Source organism: Apus apus, chromosome 5 (assembly GCF_020740795.1).
Source record: "Apus apus isolate bApuApu2 chromosome 5, bApuApu2.pri.cur, whole genome shotgun sequence".
NCBI classification, from domain to species: Eukaryota; Metazoa; Chordata; class Aves; order Apodiformes; family Apodidae; genus Apus; species Apus apus.
The window spans coordinates 7888856-7908360 of NC_067286.1; the positions used below are offsets into that span (position 1 = coordinate 7888856).

A 19505-nucleotide genomic window follows, 5' to 3' on the forward strand; every position below is an offset into this window, starting at 1 on the left:
AATATTGGTTATGCTTCTTCTGTTCTTGTTTAAATTTACAATATGAGGATCTTTCTTTGCAAGAGGTGGGAGATCAGAAAAATGATAGTGCAAGTAATTGTGAAGTACAAGAAAATTTCCCTTACTCATGAAGGGAGGAAGAATCTGAACCAGTTAGAAGGGAAGTTGTGTGAAGCAAGATCTGCAGCCTTATCTCTGTCAATCATACCTGATGCTTTAGTCTTTCAAGTGACCTTATTGATACAGAATTAACTACAACAGATAAATGTAAGAATTTGCAGTAAAGGTAAGCAGAAGATTTTTTTGTTCAGCCCATTAGAACTCCTGTAAGTTGATACAAATTTTCGTAGGAACCATTGCATTTTGAAACAGTTGCAGCTTATTTTGCTTGAAAACCAGTTCGACAGAGAAACCAAATTGAGGTATTTCAGCCAAAACTTGTGAGGAGCAGGAAGAGGCTACTCTCAAGTCATCGTTTAATTTTACTTAATGGATATTAAAACATTAACTTGTGAACTTTTAAACTTTGCGGAAAACCCATAATAACTTGGATTTGATTGCAGAAACGGGGAACTAACATTATCATTAGGAACTGTATCAATTTTTGAACATGAAAAAAAGGTCTATACATTGTATTAAAACATGAAAGCACCGTGCACAGATACCATATCCTGTAGGGATCCTTCTACCAATCTGTTTTATGTTAAGTGATTTATCTGTGCCTGAAAGATCCTTTTTATCTCCTGCCACTGATCTTCACTCGCCTTCTTCGTATTTTCTTTTTCTTGCTGAATGAAGTCTCTCCAAATTCAGGAATTTCTCAATTTCTTCTATTTGGGTTTGCACAGTGGAGTTACGATTTGAACAGCTGTCCTCATCCCTGAGTGCACTTTCACTTGCTGGAGTTACAGTTGTGTGAGAAGGCTCCTGCTCGTGCTGCAAGGCAGCAACTCTCATCTGACAGAACACAAATTTAGCAGTTAATAATCCAGTGAAATTCAGGTACAAAGGTTCAGATTTTTTTATATTGGTGAGCATTAAGCAAGCAAGTAAAGGTGAACAGAAAGATCAGTCAGTTGGAAGAAACACATTTATTTTGAAGTGCTTGCTTCAGCTTTAATTTAGAAAAGTTGATAATGACAAAGATACTTTTATACACCAAACCTTAACATAAGTCTTGGTACAGAAGGGTGTGGTTTAAACAAAAAACAACCTTGTACTAGAATGCAGATTAGCAAAATAAATAGTTTAATTAAACAGTTTAATGTTGCAATTGACATTTCTATTGCTATGCAAGCATTTGATTAACAAAACCCAAAATCATGAGGTTTATAGTGTTAACTCCCTCTATGCTTGCTGTATAAATTAGAAAGCAAACCTCATCAACTCTCACAGCGTTTGTAATAGGTTGGGGTTTTTTATGTTAAAAATATTTCTGCTCTTTGAATGGTTTTTATTACTGTTTGACAGATACTTCATATCTGTCCAAATCAAACATCTCTCAACACAGTTTTTTGCTCACCCAACTCCTCCTCCCAGGGAGGCCAGTGTGCAGCACCTGCCCAACATCACAGGTACACAAGCCGTGTGACACACAGCCAGCATTGCCCTGGCTCCTGGGGATCTGTAACATGACATCGAATACTTTGGTTGCTGGCTGGGCTAATTCTCTGACAGGGACCACAGGATGAGCCTTTCCTCCTCTGCTCAATTATTTTTTAGTATTAGGCAACTGTGCCTGAGCCAGCTGTAAGCCACAGAGTCTGTATCAGGCCTGCCTTTATTTTAGCACATGATTTTCATGCTAAAACTTTCCTCTGCTGGCACACAAGCATTTCTTGAAGTTTGAAATATGAAAAATAAACTTTATGCAAATTGTTCACTGAGGCTGTCTGTAACAACATTACTGTCATGCAGCTGAGGACACTAATACTTCAGGGCAGTAACAACTGTAATCTCCGTTTCAAAGAGGAAATAACTTCTTCATTTTGAGCAATAATGTTTTCAAGCTGTTAATTCTCCCATGCTCTTTCCCAAGGCTTCTGAAAGACACAGATAATACTTCACTGCGAGCCACTAGTCAAAATCTCTATGGAATAGCATATAGGGCTGCATCTCTCCTGTACTAATATTCCAAGAGAAAATTGGTCTTCCAATTTAGGTCTTCCATTTAGGTCTTCCACGTCTGGAAGTGAAGTTTTCCAGTGAAATAAACCCACGCCCTGTTAGTTGGGTTTTACTGAAGACAACAAGCATTAGACCTCTTTGGAGAAGTAATTCTAGTTGTGTAACATACATAGCATTTTTATACAGTTCTGTGATGGAGGGTTTAGAATAAAGCTTAAAAATATAATCTCAACTCTCAAACTAAAAGGCCTCAGCATTTTCACGATAAAATACAAGTAAAATGTGTCTTACTGCCATTGCATCCTATGGGACACACATGTAAAAAACACTCATTATTGAATAGTATAACTGTATGTTAGGGACTTAAGTTTAAACTGAGCTGAGGATGCTTATTCATCCTTTCCTTGGTACTCGGGCACGTAGAGACTAATGTTTAAAACAGGTCTTCGTAGTTATACTAGAACTTTAAGTGCACCCATAGCATTTATTTTTAATTTTTATCATTTTTAGAGTCAATTGGTTGAATGAGACTGCCCAAATTGTAGAGAGCATAATAGTTCTGCTCTAGTTACAATCACACATGTTTAATCAAAACAAAGAAACTGAGCAGGAAAAAAGACTGTTGAGCCTATTTTTAATCTCCCAGCAGCTTTTTCATATTGGCCATAAAAACGACAAATTTGAGAACAGAAGGTATTAGAAGGACACCAACACAGAAGGGAGTGGGATGGTCTGCAATATCCCAGGCTGAGATTTCCTAGATTAAGTATTTGGAAAATAATCTAAGGTCAAAGCAGCCAGGCACTCTGATCTTGTCCATCTCAGCTTTTACTCAGCCAGCACATACGGACCTTTAGTTTGGAGGTGACAAAGCAGATATAATCACAATCAGATAATGCAATACAGCCTTGTATTAGCTGTAGATTAGGTATTTTAGTTTTCTCAATACCTGGCTCAGTCTTAAGTGAGAAAATGCACAGTAAATACCACCACTGTGTGGTGAAAAAATGCATCTAATTGCATTCCCAAGTAGAGTCATGTGAGGGAAGCTGAGCAATTTAAAACATGAGTCTTCTGAATTTCAGAGAATCTGAATGCTAATGGCATTGACAGCTCATTAGTCCACTCAAATCAGCCAGTTTTGTCACTTGAAAACATTATACACCCTGACCTCAAAGCTCATCCAAAACAGACAGCTGGAACTACCTGAGAAATACCTCTAGTACCTCTTCTAAAAAGGGAGGTCATTACAGCTCTCAATCATTGTATCAATTTTGAAGAGCATGTTTAGCATTAGGTCAAGTCAAGCTCCACAATATAACAGATCTAAAAATGGAGGATAAGCCATTGCTAGTGCATCCCTAAATGAAGCTGTCTTGCAGGGAAACTGTAGGTTTAATTCTCTGCTCTTACACATTTGTGTAATGTCATCTTACTAAATAAGACAGCTTCAAATATGGCACCACATCACTGCAGCATAGAATAAACAGGCTGTAATTCATAGATCTGCTGAATTTTCAGTCCTTCACTGATTCTTTTAAATAACGTTCCTATCAAGTAATAATGGAAACAATGTTTTTATACTTTGACGTACTACTTTTTTTTCTTTCTTTTTTTTTCTTTTTTTTTTTTTTTACCCTCTACTTTTACTGTAGGTGATGATTTTTATTAGGGTACACAATGAACTACCCTCTTCCTCCCCTCCCAAACAGACTGGTTAGCATCTGTTTGATTCATATGCTGTGACTTTTTCCTGCTGCTTTCTATCAACCTTAATTGTGAAAAATGGTGCCTTGTTGCCCTTTTGATATTATTTTGTAGATTGACTCAGTCTTAAAGTATCCAGATGCTTACAGTTGTACAAATATCTGTGGAATTAGCTCACTGAGGTCTGGTCTGCAATATTTTTAATTGACTTACATGTTCTGTGGGAAAAGAAGAATCATAAAAAGTCTTTGCTGTAGCATTCCATTCTTCACCAGGGTCTCCCTGGGGGTCTGGTTGGATACTAGAGGTATTCAACGTGTCGGCAGCTCTGTTAAAACTGGTGGAACCTGATTGACAAAAAGGAAATGGTAACAACTGCAATTTAGTCTCAAGGCACTAATTGTTAAGTAACTAAACTTCTGGTTTACCTCTGATCTTAAAAATCACATCTTTCTGTTTTAAACCACTGAATCTCTGTTGTAGGCTTTTCCCTCTTCATTTTTTTCCTTTCACATACTTCATCTACTTTGTCTCTAAATAAATGTTTCTACTCTGATTAAAAATGTTTTATATAATTTTCAAATATTAATGAAAAATTAAAATTGTGATTTATAGGAAGTGTATGGATTCTGAATATTCTAAATGGATTATTTTTTTTTTAAACAGTGTTACTGAAAGACTCACCTTCTGGTAATGATAAAATACATAAATACTGCCATCCTGACATGATATTCCAAGGTGACTTATAATAAAAAAGACATTCTAAATACAATTTTTTTTAGACAATAAATAAGGAGTCTTTTTGTAAATGGCTATACCCACTATTTCAGGAAATCAAGCTATAGCTATCTAGTAAAGGTAGGAAAGGCAAATAAGTAGATTAGCCACAGTAGACTACAAGGCTCCAATCCCACAATGGCTTTATGCACTGCTAGCAGACCCTGTTCAAACCAGTATCAAGTTCCTTGCAAGATCAAAACACAACTGTACTTTCACAGCTGCTCATAATGCAGACAGGAGCTGTTTTGTCATGACACAGATGCCTGTCAATCACTGCTAGAATGGTAAAATCTTTGTTTTGCTCTGAAAAGACATGTTTCCTCATGGTTATTTAACAGTTAACTCAGAATACTTGCCCATGCCCAGTTCATTCCTCCACTTACTGATGTGTTGTACAAATAGCAAATTTCATTGTGATAAGGAGTTAAAGGACTTCCCTCACATAAACACTTTCACCAATGCTCTTCACCCCTGGGTCTCCCATATGGCTAAACTGCTTCAGGAAGTTGAAAAATAAGAATGAAAATTAAAATTTAGGAACACTGTCCACATGGATCCCACTCCAGGTTTGCCATTTCGGAAAACACCTGAAAATGAAACACAACAAAAACCAACCACAACAGATATTGGAAGCTGCAGTGCTGAGTACCACAATGACTCTGGTGACTGACAATAAGGTTCTCTCTCTACTTTCCAAAAGAGCTGCAGGATTCAGAGGGGAAGCTTAAGTAGGCACCCTACTTATCTTTCACTGTGTTCAGTTACTGAAGTAGAGAACTAGCTGCAAAGGAACTGAAGTCAATTTACTGTGGATATACAGATGATGCTTTTATTACTTTGGTAAAAGACTGAGTTTAAAAATGGCACTTTTAGTAAATAAATATAGGGGTAACCTAGCAGCTGGTTTTATTGCAAAACAAATATAAAATACATTTTTCCACATTTCAGTAATGATTTAGAAATATGAAGAGTAAAGTTCATATTTACTGTGTTCATATTTCACATGTGTAAAGTATTGCTCAGCAAATAATCACTGTCACCAGTAGATGAAAAAGCTCCTTGAGCACTCTTAGCAGCTAGATGTGTTTTCCAGAGCTTCAAAGAACATTATAAACTTCTCCTTTCACACAGTCAACATATTCAGATGGTTTTACGTGTTCATCTGAATTAAAGAGCAGAGAATCAGAAAATCACAGAATGCCAGATTGGAAGGGACCTCAAGGTCCAACATTTTTAGGTACTACTCTAGTTTGTATGAGATGGCTCAGCACCCTGTCAAGCTGAGACTTAAAACTGTCCAATGTGGGGGAATCTGCCACTTCCCTGGGAGACTATTCCAATATTTGATTGTCCTCATGGTGAAAAGTTTACTTCTTGTGTTCAATCAGAATGTCCCCAGGAGAAACCTGTGCCCATTACCCCTTGTCTTTTCCACGTGACTCCTTGTAAATAAAGATAATAAGATAAAATCAATAAAATAAATAAGAGGAAGCCTTCTCTAAGCCCCATTTAAGGGTTCAAAACCTAATTTTTATGCAAAACAAGGGCACTGAATAACTTCCAAGAAGCTGCTTTTAAGATATATGCAGAGCTCTAATGAAGTATGCTGTACAGCAGGGTTAGAAATGCCTATAAAATTCAGTTTGTCATTGCACTGTTTTTCTTTCACAAAGGGAAATATGAGAAAATATTTATTTATATATATACTCGAGCAAACAAAAGCTGTTTAGTTGCATTTGTACTATACATTAATGGGGAAATATCATCTTTCAATTTTATAATTTTTTTTTTTGCCATGTAACTAAAATGTCAGAAGGCTTATATTTCTCTATTGCTACATTAAATACACTTAGATGCAGAAATTTCACATTTTGATAATATTTTTAAGTATTATTTAGTACACGCTTCAAAACAGAAATTTCTTACCTACTCCTGTTTCTCTTCGGTCAACATTTTCAGTGAAGTTTTGACACTGTATTTTTGAAACAACCTCTGTGTTTTCCACTAAGCATGGTCGTTTCAAAAGGGAAGGTTCTTTGGAAGCTGAAGTCCATGTAGCTTGACCTCTCATTTGATTTACTTTTGAACAAGAACTGGGGAGTAAAAAATTTAAGTATACTGGAGTTTTCTCAGCTTTTTTATCTGAGGTTGAAAGATCAAAGGATGACCTTCCACTTATGTTTACTAAATTTCCAGATGTTCTCATGGCTAAAGAGCATGATTCTTTCAGGTGACCCTCAGCAAACTTCCTTCCTGGAACTGTACTATTCAGCAAGTCTTTTTTCTCTTTAAATGATGTGTTACTTGTTGAATTATTAATCTCCAGGGAAAGTCCATTTTTGATGGAGTGTATCTGAACATCATAATTAACTTTTTTACATGGAATTAGTTTATCTGTACTAATATTTTCTGTTGGGGGTTTTGCATGAGCATTTTTTTCAAGACCATCAGCCTTTACTAGAGAAATGGCATCAGCCTTCAAAGGGTCTGTATTTGTAGCATTCCCTGTTTGTTCAGTACTCTCTTGTTCAGGTTGCTGGCTGCACGTGTCGTCCACGTTTATTCCTCTTTCTATTTTGGAGGGGCATAAATTATCTAAAGTATCTAAGAGAGAAATATTATCACTGTGTTCTTTTGTGGCATCATCACAATAAACTGTTGGTAGATTTTGTGCATCAGCTGCTGGAACACCAGTACTCCTCAGTGCACCATTGCTGTTTACATTTCTGGCATTGTCATCATGGTTTCTGTCTTCAGCATCTACGTGTGTCTGTTTAAAAGGAAGCTCATCTCTAAGTAGACCACTCAGATTTAACAAGGTTTTTTCTGTTTTATGCAATCCATTGCCTACACTATCCAGCAAGCTACATTTTTGGTATTCTGTTTGAGTGTTTTCTTTAATATAAGATGGGATGCCAAAACTTAATTCCTTAACTCGATGATGATCTGCAGTTCTCTCACACACAGTGTTCTTCTCACTGCAAAGAACCCCTACAGACTTGGGCTTGGGTGCTTCAGGTGTAAGGATACTTTTGGTGTGTTGCATGGCATTTGATTTCTTATCTGCCTTAGGACAAATTGATTCATCTGCAGTATTGCACAGTTCTTCCTTGCTAGAGTCAGTTTCATGACTTTCATTTTTCTTGTAGGCACCTACAGTGTCCTTAGTGTCTAGAAAGACCTTTCTGATTTCTGTGTGGCATGCTGCCAATGGCTCAGTGCTGTCCTGTAGCTTTTGTTCTAAATTTGCATTGTTTTCCTCCAGTAATGTATGTGTTGCTCCTAGATTTTCTGCTTCTTTGCACTTGGTGACATGTATTTCTGAGGTCTGTCCTTGGGTAATTAAATCAGTATCTGTGCAGAGGGTGTTCCTGGGAGAAGCCTCCCTTTGCTTTTCTTCGTAAGGGCTGGCAACATTAACTTCATCCTTAAAACTGTTTTCAAGAACTTGTAAATCTGTTAAAGTAATGCAGAGGTTAAGATGCTTTATGTTTTCAGTTTACAATTTCCAAAGAGACAGACTCAAGATGAGTTTCAATACTGATGTTTTCTTATATTACAGACTCAAGTCTTAAAAAGTTATGGAAGTATTGTATTATGGTAACTTTTTATATTTATAAATATTTTGCAAAGTATATTACCATTCTGTAGATTTTGGACAAGGCTTATAAGTGGGAATATTTCCCAGCTGATATCTGTCTTATTATTGAGAGGGGATCTTCATGATGAAATAATAATATATGATTAATCAACCATTGTGTATCTATATAAGATTTAAGCTACTGGTGACTACTAAACTGTAACTGACTTTATTTTTGAAAGTGGCATTTTTAGCTAAATGGAAAACAAACCCAGACAAAACTGTTTAAGAGACTCTAAAATTACCAAAAGGAACATGCTATGATTTGATGGTAGTTGGGCCAGTGAGGAATAACAAAATTTCCATAACAGAAAGGTGTTTTCTGAAAGATACATTCAAAGGCTGCAAACATTCATCTTTAAAGGAGTCACTTTGCAGTTAATAACCTTTACAATTTCCACTTATCTTTGCTACATTTTAGTGACTGAGGGGCCAGAGCACACAGATTTCACTTTATGGCCTGGGGCAGCCACTGGAAGTTCTGTGCCTTCCTTCAGAGCTCTGTGAATTTATCACAGATACCACCAGTGACACCAGGAATATTACTGTTGTTAGTACAAAAACATGTAAGTTGGGATTCAAGCATTCTCTTGTCATGTACTGGATCTGTAAACATTTATCCTTTCTTCAACAACACTACTCATCTACTATCCATGTAATGTTATTACTTTGTTCTATATGTTGTTCCTCAGTACTTAAAGAGCAGTCCACTGTGTTTTTTACTTCAGTTTCTTCTTCATGTCCAAAATTACCATCTTGTCTTATAAGTTGCATACACTCCTTTTCTTTCTGAACAGCCTGTATTTCACTGTCCTCTGAGTGTTCTTGACCACTCTAGCATAATAAGGGACAAAATATTATACATATTTTAACAATTTACTACAGTCACTGATTAGATTTAAAGTTCAGGATTTAGGTTCAAAATTATTTTCACATTACTGATGGAAATCACCTAAAGAATACAAAGTTAATGTAAATGGAGAAGAAAAGCAGACTAATACCCTAGAAGAGTAAGAAAGATATTAGGTCCTGCTATATTAGTGTCCACAGATAAAAGTTACACATACTGACAGAATTTCTCAGATGAAGAAATAGATGGTGTACATGTGTTCACTGGGTCCCTCCCTCTGTCTACTGGCTAAATGTAATTACATGCAGAAAAAACATGCATTATTGCTCTTTACACTCAAACACGTGCATACACAGGTATTAAGACTATTATTTTTCTAACATACCATCTAGGATTTTTAACTGTGTTTCATAGGCAAAGAAGGCTTATTGCATTTGCAGTTCCTATCAGTCAGTTCCTCATTCCCTCCCAGATGTTTTTTTTTAACCTGAACTTTAGTCAAATTCAACAGGAGTGAAAGCCTGAAAGATGTGTCTAAAGTTTTAAGTCACTGGTCTACTGCTGCAGGTGAACTTGTCTTTATTTTTGAAAGCTGCATTTAACAAAGTTCTGTGGAAACTGGGAGCTGAATAATGAAATTAATAATACCCTCGTAGGTAGATGTGGGAAGGAGCAGGGTTGTTGCTTCATCTGTAAAAGATGTAAGAAAATGCTGAAGCTACTTGGGTGAGTGGAGGTGTTGCAAAAAGAAGACTGGGATGTGGGAGGAGTTACAAGTGCTGTGCTTGGGCATTAGATGTGGGGAGGACAGAGGAGCAAAATGGATGGAGGCACATAGACAACACTGGTAAAAAAATGGGATTATTGCCATGATGGCATAGTAAATGATGTAGAACACAAATCTGCAGGAACCAATTTCTATAGGTTACAGAAACATCCTGATGCTTCCTGCTTTGCTGATTTGAGAGAGGGAGGACTCATGGTAAATGGAGGAGGGTCCTAAAAATAGCTTGACAAAAACTCCACCTTCAATTTGAAGTTTCAATTTAAATTGCTTTCGATTTTCCCATGTTTTATTATCCTCTTCCTTGTCATTCTGATTTGGAAATAGTAAATATTGCAATATATATATGAATTTTTAATGACTCAATTTTGCTTCTTGGCTATATGCAGCCTCAGCATCACATTTTCAAATACAAATACTAGAAATCTCCCTTTTCTTTCATGAAAGCTGTAGTTCTTTTATAATGTCTTTGCTTCTAGGAGCTGTTTCTTGAGACAGAAACAGCAAACAACACAATATAACCATACGTGTTAGTCCTTTGTGTAGGAATAAAACAGCTACTGCAGTGGAACTTACCATATTTGTTGGTATGGGCTGAACTGCTGAATTCACCTGAAACAAGCATGATGAAGTGTTCTTAGAAAGGGAGAAAGGTTACACAATTCCTTTCCAGATTTTTAGATGAGTTGAATAAATCTAGTATCCATTAATTTCAAATAGCTGTTCAACCCTTCAAAAAGAGGTCCCAGATGCATAAACTAAAATGCCTACATATCAAAACTGTTAAACCTACATTTCATTTTTTCCTGCTAACTAAGCAACATACATATACCTAAGATGACCTTTCCTTTAACAGAGTACTTCATACTATAAACTGCAAAACCTCCTCAAAACCAGATCTTTTTGTACATATGCACACAAAAAAATTACAATAACCCCTTCCTAGATGGAGTCCTACTCTCTAATGCTACACAGCTGTATCACAAATTATATTGAACTAAATGCAAAGGATGGCAAAGTTAACCTAAATAGCAGTTTGAGTCTAATGAGGTCTGACATTGCACCTTTCTTTTAAAAAAGGCCTCTTGTTTAAGCACTGTTCCACAAGTAATCAGTATGAAGAAGTTTACATACATGCTAAATTTCATGCCTCACAAAGAATCGCAGGGATTTCAGATTGCACTAGGTGAAAAAATAAATATATGCATATATCCTTGCAACACTTGGAGCTGTAGCCTAGATCTAAATCATAGCCAGCACCTCACCCTTTTATGTTTTAGTAGACACTGACTCATTACTGATACAAGGTGCAATTCCACAAATTAGAATAATCAATATGATCTGCTGCATTTCCTGTAATTTCTTGACAATGTTCCCCTGGAGATTTGACCTGCCTAGGTTTTGAAACAAAGTGGTATGGCAATTTGCCATAAGATAGTGTAAGATATGTATTTAGAAGACATCTTAGGTTTGTTTGTTTGTTTGTTTTGTGGGGTTTTTTGTGTTGGTTTTTTTTTTTTTTTCATTTTTGAGCATATGCTTTTAGCTTATCTACTTTCAAACACATAAGGGTTATCTTAGTAAGCACAAGTACTGTTTATCATGAACACCTGATGGTGTGTGTTGCTTCTGCATCCTAAGCAAAATGGATATTTAAAAAGTAACTGTTTTTTGAATGAAAATTAGAAGTTACACAATTTGCATTATACCTTGCAGATTTCCTACAACTTTGGTATGATGAGTACTCATTTCAAGTTTAATTTCCACTGCATTATACAGCACATACCAGGAGATATGTGTATATATTCATATACATGTATATATGTGAGCTATAAACAGACATACATGCATTGCGAAGAAATTTAAGTTCTTCCAAATTCTGAAATGTTATTATGGTTTGTCATTTTACTGACAATTCATAAACTAGTTCTAAAAATATAATGTCTTTACAGTCCCAGTGTCTTCCTATTTTCTTAACAATGAAAGCAAAATCATAGACATACAAAATGTGTTTTCCCTTGTTTGAAGGATAATTCATTATTTGGATGTAAAAACTAATGCAAAAACATTATATAACCAATATTCAGTGACCAAGAGAATACACTCAAAGTGCAGGGAAAGGTTTTCTTATGGCTTTTCTGACTCTTTCCATGTTTTCAATCTTGTAAAAAACTGGAATATAAATTTGCAATCCAGTTTAAGTAAGGGGTAACATGTAGCCGTGGGGGCTACATGCTCTTCCTCTTGCTCCACAAGACCACACTCATGTGCTTCATCCCTTGTTAACTTCTCTTCTGTGCTCTGAATATACAGCTGAATGTGGATTTGGTTCACCCAGCAACACAAGCTCACTTCTAGTTCAACCTGCACTGCATAAAACAGCCTTCTGCCTCCTACATTCATTACCTGTTCAGCTTGCTATGCCTTTCATGATTCTTAAAGATGCTAAGTGAAATAAAGGTAGAGGGTTTTTAAACTAAAAGTGAAGAACCTGGATAATCTATATGTTTATCAAATAAATCTTTGGATCTCTTTGAAATTAGTTTCTCTGAATAGAAGTGGACTTGTTTCCACACTTCCAAGGAACTTACATACATATGAAATCAATGAGTCTCCCACAGTAGTTGAGAAATACCTATGGAAAATATGGTTGTGAAATAGGGTTTAGTAAAGATTGCTATCTATTATGTATGACTTTATTAATGGGGTAATGATCTCAAGATTCTAAGATATTAGTACCCCTCTGGATGAAAGTGGAACACTCTCTGGGTACAGTAAGCTTTAATGGGATCTTGGATCATTGATTACATTAGATAAATTCTTAGGTTTATTAATGTTAAAGGAAGACCAGTGGACCTGACAGCCAGATTAGGAAAACTGTCATGTCTCTCATTCTCTAATATTTTGACAAGAAATTGAAAGTATTGCATCTATTAAAGACAGTTACCTCAAGATTTTCCACTTGCTCAGAAGGCTGATTTCCCTGAGGAGGATGATGATCTTCACGATGTCTATGAACTCCTTTAAGAGAATTCAGCTCATTTTTAATAGTGTCTATTTCTTTTCTCATGTTTTCCTCCTGTAATAATTGAGGGTACAATGAGCACACAAACACAGATCTCTACTGCTTGTTCAATACATGAAACAGTATTTTACAATGGTATCAACAGCTTAGCAAATTACAGTAAACCCTTAAAAGAAAGTATAGCTGTGCTAAGGAATTTCTTTGTACGAAGTAAGAAAATTTTGAGCTCTTTCATTCAAACCAAAATTTTAACCACATTTCCATTACAGACAATACCTTTAATCAATTATGTTTTTTCACCATACGCTTCAAATAGCAACGCTTAAAAAAGTGAGATTAATATTTGTAGCCTTCTTTCTTTTTTGCCTCAAAGATAAACATGCTAGTCAAAATTCATTCTCTACCTACACTGTCAAGAAACTACAACAACAAATAATTTGCTTGGCACTTGTGTAAATTGCCTCAAGTATCCAAAGCTTCTTCAGCCAGTATGTAACAATTAAATTTTTGTACCTAGAACAAAAAGGATGTCAAAAATACAAGTTGTAAAAAGAAGAGAAGGGCAATGTTACAGAAATACCTCCATTTCACTTACAAATATTTCCAGAGCAGTGTAAAATGTTAACATTATCCATGATAGCACTATCTGAGATATTGAGACCAAATGTCTACTTAGCCAAAGTTGAAATATGCAGAGGGGAAAAAAACAAATTATCTTCTAAAGAATAGTTGCAAATATTCCTGAGAAGTAAGTAGAACCAATTCCGATGCCTATACAGGAAACTATGGTGTAAGAGACTCCTAGGAATCAGGAAGATCAAATCTTTCTGGCAGTAGGTGCCAATTATGTACAAATAAGAAAGACAGGTTATTAAATGAATTCCACTTAGAGTCCAGTTTCCATACACTTAATTGATCTTGTCTTCCTGAAGAAGCATTAATCTTTCTTACTTGCAAACATGCATTCATTATTCCAGACAATTTTCACAGCTACAATATTTTGCTAATTATTTTGGATTAAATAATTATTGAAGTATTCTTTAAAAATACTAATTAGTAAAAAGAATGGCAAATATTGATGACAGATCATTGTTTAGGTGTACACAGAGGGGAATTCACTGCAAGGACATACAGGTTTTTACATTTATTATCCCCTTTCACCCCATGTTGAACAATTGGTGTCAAATCAGGATCTCTGCTTTAATTCAAGGTTTCAGTATCTCTACGTGATTCAATCTGAGGTTGCTTCTTTTTTTTTTTCCTGGGCATACGGACCTTCAGAAGTGCCTTTATAGTCTGTGTCTATGTAGGTTTGCATTAATTTGTTACTATATGAGAGTTTACTGACTGTTTATTTCAGGGTCCAACAGTTCAGCCTAGAAATGCTGGTATTCTCTGAGTAAGTTGTGTAAAAAAAATGCAAATTTTCTGAAAAAATACATTGCATTCAATTTATATTAAAAACTATATCAAGCTTCCATGTCTAGGCAATAGTGAGTGTCTACGTAATAGTGAGTGTGTGATTCTGGAATATTTTAAAGTGCTAAATTCAAGGTAACACATAATACCCTGGCTCTTGCTCTATAGAATTGCAGGACCTTTTAGAGTCCAGAAATAAAGATTTCTCCTAAATATGCATTTAAAAATAATAATTTCTAGAAGAGACTGCATTACTGGAAAATAAATTTGTTGGGTTTATTGTATTATTTCTGCAATATTTTGTTGGCTTTTAGGAATTACCTGAAATGTTTGATGACTACTTAAAAAACCTTTTAATACTTCAACATTTAATTAATAAACCTACATTTTTTTTCCAAGTCCTTAGTGCTTTTGCATGCTCATTCTGAAGATTAAGGAACTTTTCTTCATTTTCCTTTGCCTTGTCCCTTTGCAGCTCATTATCTCTTTCAAGAGTCTGCAATAAAATTAATTATCCAAAAAACAATCAATACTGCATTAATGAATTTTGATGTGTTTTATGTTGCTTGGACCTTTGCTTCTAACATGCTGGAAGTGCCATACAGATCAGTGATAATGTGCTATCTCAACAATAATTTTCATAAATTAACAGAAAGGTGCTTATAGTTTAGCTAACAGGAAACAGGGGGAGGTTATGAAAAAAGAAATGGCTATAAAAGGGTATAAAAACACTTGCCATTATTCAGTTTCACTGCATAAGTTTTAATGTGCTGAAAAAGTAATATAAAGTCCAGAGATGAGAAATATGAAATGTAGCACAATCTAGACTCACTGTACTTAGAGAAAAAAACTGCTGTATAATGAAAGAAAATATTTTTATTTTTCTGATCAGTTTTTCGGTCCTAAGTTGTTTATTAACCAACTTTATAGGTTGCATAAACTTTAAATTCTAAAATACCTCTATTGGAACATGAGGTATATATCTGATTATCTTGAATTTACTTTTATGAGATCACTGACATAGGAGTGCATTAAAATAACAAGAATATTAAGTTTTATACTACCCTAATTGTACTTGCAACATCTTTGGGTTAACCCATTCAGCTTTTCTGTGCTAAATTAAAGCAGTCTTGTGTAAATCAACAGTAGCTTCACACATCTCAGGTACTGTTGGAATTTTTATAGAAATCAATCTGGAAGATAAAGGACTTACTGCACTATATAGATGACACAAATACATTTGATAAAGTAAACATAACTTTAATGCATGTAGCTGTATGACCAGCTACATATTTATGACTTCTAAGCTTCTTGGGAAGTCCACTTGAAAAATATGAAGACATGGAGGCAATACTCCAAAACAATTCCTGTTTTACTTAATCTTTTAACTAAAAATTAATCTACTTTTTGAATCACTTAGCATCAGTTCTAAAATGCCTATGTTATTTTAGCTACTCAGGTAACACAAATATATTTTACATCTATTAACACTAGGATAATTCAGAGTACATTGCAATTTTTATACACATGGAAAAAGCTGTGCATAAGAATATAATGGATTTTTTCTGACAGGTCATATAATTAAAAAGATGAGACAATTGTCTGAATAATCACACTCTAATGTGGCACCTTTCATCCAGTACTATAAACTAGGAGGCCAAGACCTCCTCTTTTGGATAAACCTTTTCTAACTCCAAGGATTCTTGATTTGTGTCTCAAATGCAGCCTCCCTTGAGATGGAATATAATAGTTATTGACAGCATAGCTTTTAGGGCAAAATACCAGGAATAGCAGATGAATAGAACTGATCAGATAGTAAAGCCAATTGTACGGAGAGGGAAAAACCTGAATTCCTTGCATTCTCAAGTATTTTGTGACCCTGTAAAGAATCATAACTTGTTTTTCTGGACTCTTGAGGGCACTGGTATCCTAGCATTAAGCATGTGTGGATAGAATGAGAAAGGACAGTGTGCATCTTCTTGAATGTTACCTTGCAAGTTTAACTATCATCATCTCAAGCCCCCAGACAAGCAGTAATTTATTGTGAGTATAAGAATAAAAATATTTCCATGGGACTGTACAATCACTCCTTCCATTTTTCTACTACTCTGAAGAGACTTTTTATTGATGAGCAGGGTCCACAAATTCAACAGGGATGTAGGACAGGACATAGGAATAGCACATGACCTTCAGACCCCATTCAGTATATTGTGGCTCTAGAATCAATAAAACCAAAAGCAATAGCTCTCAAATTGGAAGGGAAGTCCGCTGACCCATCAAGTTACGTATTCAGCTTTAAAAAAATGGCACTGCAAAATAAGCAGCTAACTGGACTATCCCAGTAATTTTATCAAACTATCAGCCAAACGAATAGCTATAAAATATTTTATGACTACTGTTTAAACAGACAGACAAACATTTCTGACAGATCTAAATAACCCCATGAGTTCATATGGGAAGAACAAGAACACGTGCCATTCACTTTTAATATAGCATTGTCTTTATATCATGTTGTTTAAGGGCAACACTGTTTCCAGATGTGGTATCTTGAAAGCTTATCACTCTTATGTGCTTATATAATGGTATGAATCCTTTAATTTCCATTCTCAAGTGAGAACATCTTGGTTTTGAGAATGTACAGAATGCCCTCACAAAACTCCACTGAGATAAAATCTTAGCTGGCCTTAAGTGTCACAGTGAAGACTAAGAAGGAATATTGGCATTAAACTAAATACTGAGGAGTCCTTGTATAGCCAACAGAGCTTTCAAAGGTTAAATGAAGAGCCCCTTATTAGTTACCCATGTCTTGTAACAGCAATTTCATCTAAAGTACTTATGCCTCCAAGAAATTACCTTTGAAGACTACACTTAAGCTTTGATGACTAGAAATATTTTGTCCTGTAGTTAGGAAAATAGAAATCAGTATCTTTCCAATATCTAATATTAACAGCACCCAAATCAAAGCAGGTTCTCTAATTGGTATTAGTATAATTGCAACCAGAAGTTAATTTTTGGCCAGTACAGGCTTCAAAACAGACTTGTTCTCAATTCATACCTTAGCAACAAGAAAAGAAGCTATACTTTTCTTACATGTGTATTATGGAAGTAATCATCAGTAAGGTTATATACCCATCAAATTATCTTGAGCCTCTGGTTTAATTTACAAAGTAATTTTGAACCACCTTAAAAATGGTATGACTAGCAAAGTCGTCCAGATGTTTCACTGGACCAAACATATAAAGAGCTGAGGATACAAAAAATCATGCTGCTTTAGGCAATTCTACAGCCAAGGGACTTAAATTAATCTTTGCAGAAAGTTTCAAACATGCTAAGAAAAACACAAAACTTTTCCCATTACACTGTGCTTTGCCATTTTAATTTTTTTTTTAACAGAGTCAATATACAAAAAAGGAAGAGAATTCTTAAGATTCATAATGAACTTGAAAGAATGTTCTTCAGGTTCAGAAGCATCTCTTCTTGGTTCTACGGTACTCTGAGATCAATGAATTTGAAAACCATGGTCATGAAAATCCAACACTCTAAGACTAACATAAACATGGAAACCTGGACATGTGTCAATCTGATTCCTAATGCACTTTAGAATCTAAACTGTTCTGAGCCACTTTTACAGGCTCAAAGAGGAGCTGAGGAATGCTGCAGCTCCACACTCTCCAGCGTGACTAGTTACCACCTCTAGCGTAACTATGACACCAGCCAACACAGCAAGAAGTGGCAAAGGATATCCTCTTTCTCAGGCCCTCTGCTCTTGTAAAGCTGGGGACAAGCTCTGGCTATGAAGATCTGAAATTTGAAGTTTTTTCTAGGAAATAAATTTATACCTCTATGAAAATTGTAAGAAACAAAATTCATAAAATGATTGTATTTCAAAATACTTCAATGCAACCCCCCAATATGTCCTGTTTTTACCCTCCAGAAATGGCTGATAAGAATGGCAATCATGATTTACTTTAGGTGGAGAACTAAAAGAGGGAAACCACAGACTGCACTTCAAGGCTCATGCTGACAGTTAAGGAGCTGAGGGAGCAATGGAAGTGAGGTCAAAAGTTCTGAAAAGCATACAGATGTCTTTAACAGCCCCGGACTTAAAAAATACATAATAGATAGTAGCAGCTTGTCTAATCAAGAAAAATCTGACCTGATATTCTTCTTTCAGTGCATTTAATTCACTTTCCATTCTAACATTCATTTGGGTTGTTCTCTGAAGCAGCTCCTGCACACATTGTAGAGAGCTGAGAATTTCCTTATTAATACAAAGAAATTAGGATACATTGAATAAGATTTTTGTTTCCGAAGTTAAAACATTAGCTGATGTATGCCTTGCAGATTAACATATTTATTTTTTATTCTACCAGTGTTTACAAAATAATGTACATAAAAATGTACTTTAACAACTGTATTGGAGAAGGGAAGAATTCAGAACAACTCCAGGTTTTTTTAGCCTTTTGCCTTGGAAAGGAAAACATTATTATAACTTAAGATTACATTATTTTTCAGAGAATTTTCTTATAATTAAAATGAACAATCCATTGATATTTAAGTGCAACTCTGAGTAAAATGTATCAAATCTAACCCCACTGTGAGTTTAATTAATCTAAAAGAATAATTTTATTTTAACATGTTGCAGTTCTGGATAATATGGAAAATCCTAGAGAAATTATATGACAGGCAAGTAATCACTTCCATTAATGGATCATCCTTATGTAACATTATTCTCTATGTCTTGAATAAAATCCTGATAATGTGAACTACGACACATCAACTTTGCATCATATGGTGCAAGTACACCAGATTTTGCTGTCACTGTCAGTATTTTTGTGGTGCCTTCACCAAGACTGTATTGTTACTTGAAGAAGAGAAAGTTCTAAAAAAACAGCCACCCAAAATGAGTTGATTAAGGTGGTATAAAGATTTACAAACCTGGGGCTGCCATAAAGATTGTTGCCGTTAGCTGAAAACATGAATGGAATTGAGACCATAATTTTATATTAGACACTACAGAACACATTTCCAAAGGTTTAAGACGCAGGGAATGATCTAGTCAAGTCCATCTCTACTCCCTAAAGACCAGAACAATAGTTACTACAAGAAGACCTGAAGAGGAAAAAGGCCTGTTTCAGGCAGAAGACAGTCTTAAATGTGCTAAGTTGCTTCA

At 35.3% G+C, this 19505-nt stretch overlaps 1 protein-coding gene across 1 annotated transcript in view; it reads right to left on the reverse strand.

Annotated features, from left to right (window-relative positions):
• Positions 1 to 597: 597 nt before the first annotated feature.
• Positions 598 to 19505, reverse strand: part of CCDC73 (coiled-coil domain containing 73) — a 53310-nt gene continuing 34402 nt past the window's right edge. Inside the window, exons 11-19 of the mRNA XM_051620591.1 lie at positions 18489 to 18593; positions 14718 to 14828; positions 12836 to 12967; positions 10465 to 10500; positions 8923 to 9088; positions 6541 to 8070; positions 4044 to 4181; positions 3193 to 3201; positions 598 to 950 (exon numbers count right to left, since the gene is read on the reverse strand). Of these exons, the coding sequence (XP_051476551.1) occupies positions 757 to 950; positions 3193 to 3201; positions 4044 to 4181; positions 6541 to 8070; positions 8923 to 9088; positions 10465 to 10500; positions 12836 to 12967; positions 14718 to 14828; positions 18489 to 18593 (2421 nt within the window). The 3' untranslated portion in view covers positions 598 to 756. The remainder of the gene's footprint in view (positions 951 to 3192; positions 3202 to 4043; positions 4182 to 6540; positions 8071 to 8922; positions 9089 to 10464; positions 10501 to 12835; positions 12968 to 14717; positions 14829 to 18488; positions 18594 to 19505) is intronic.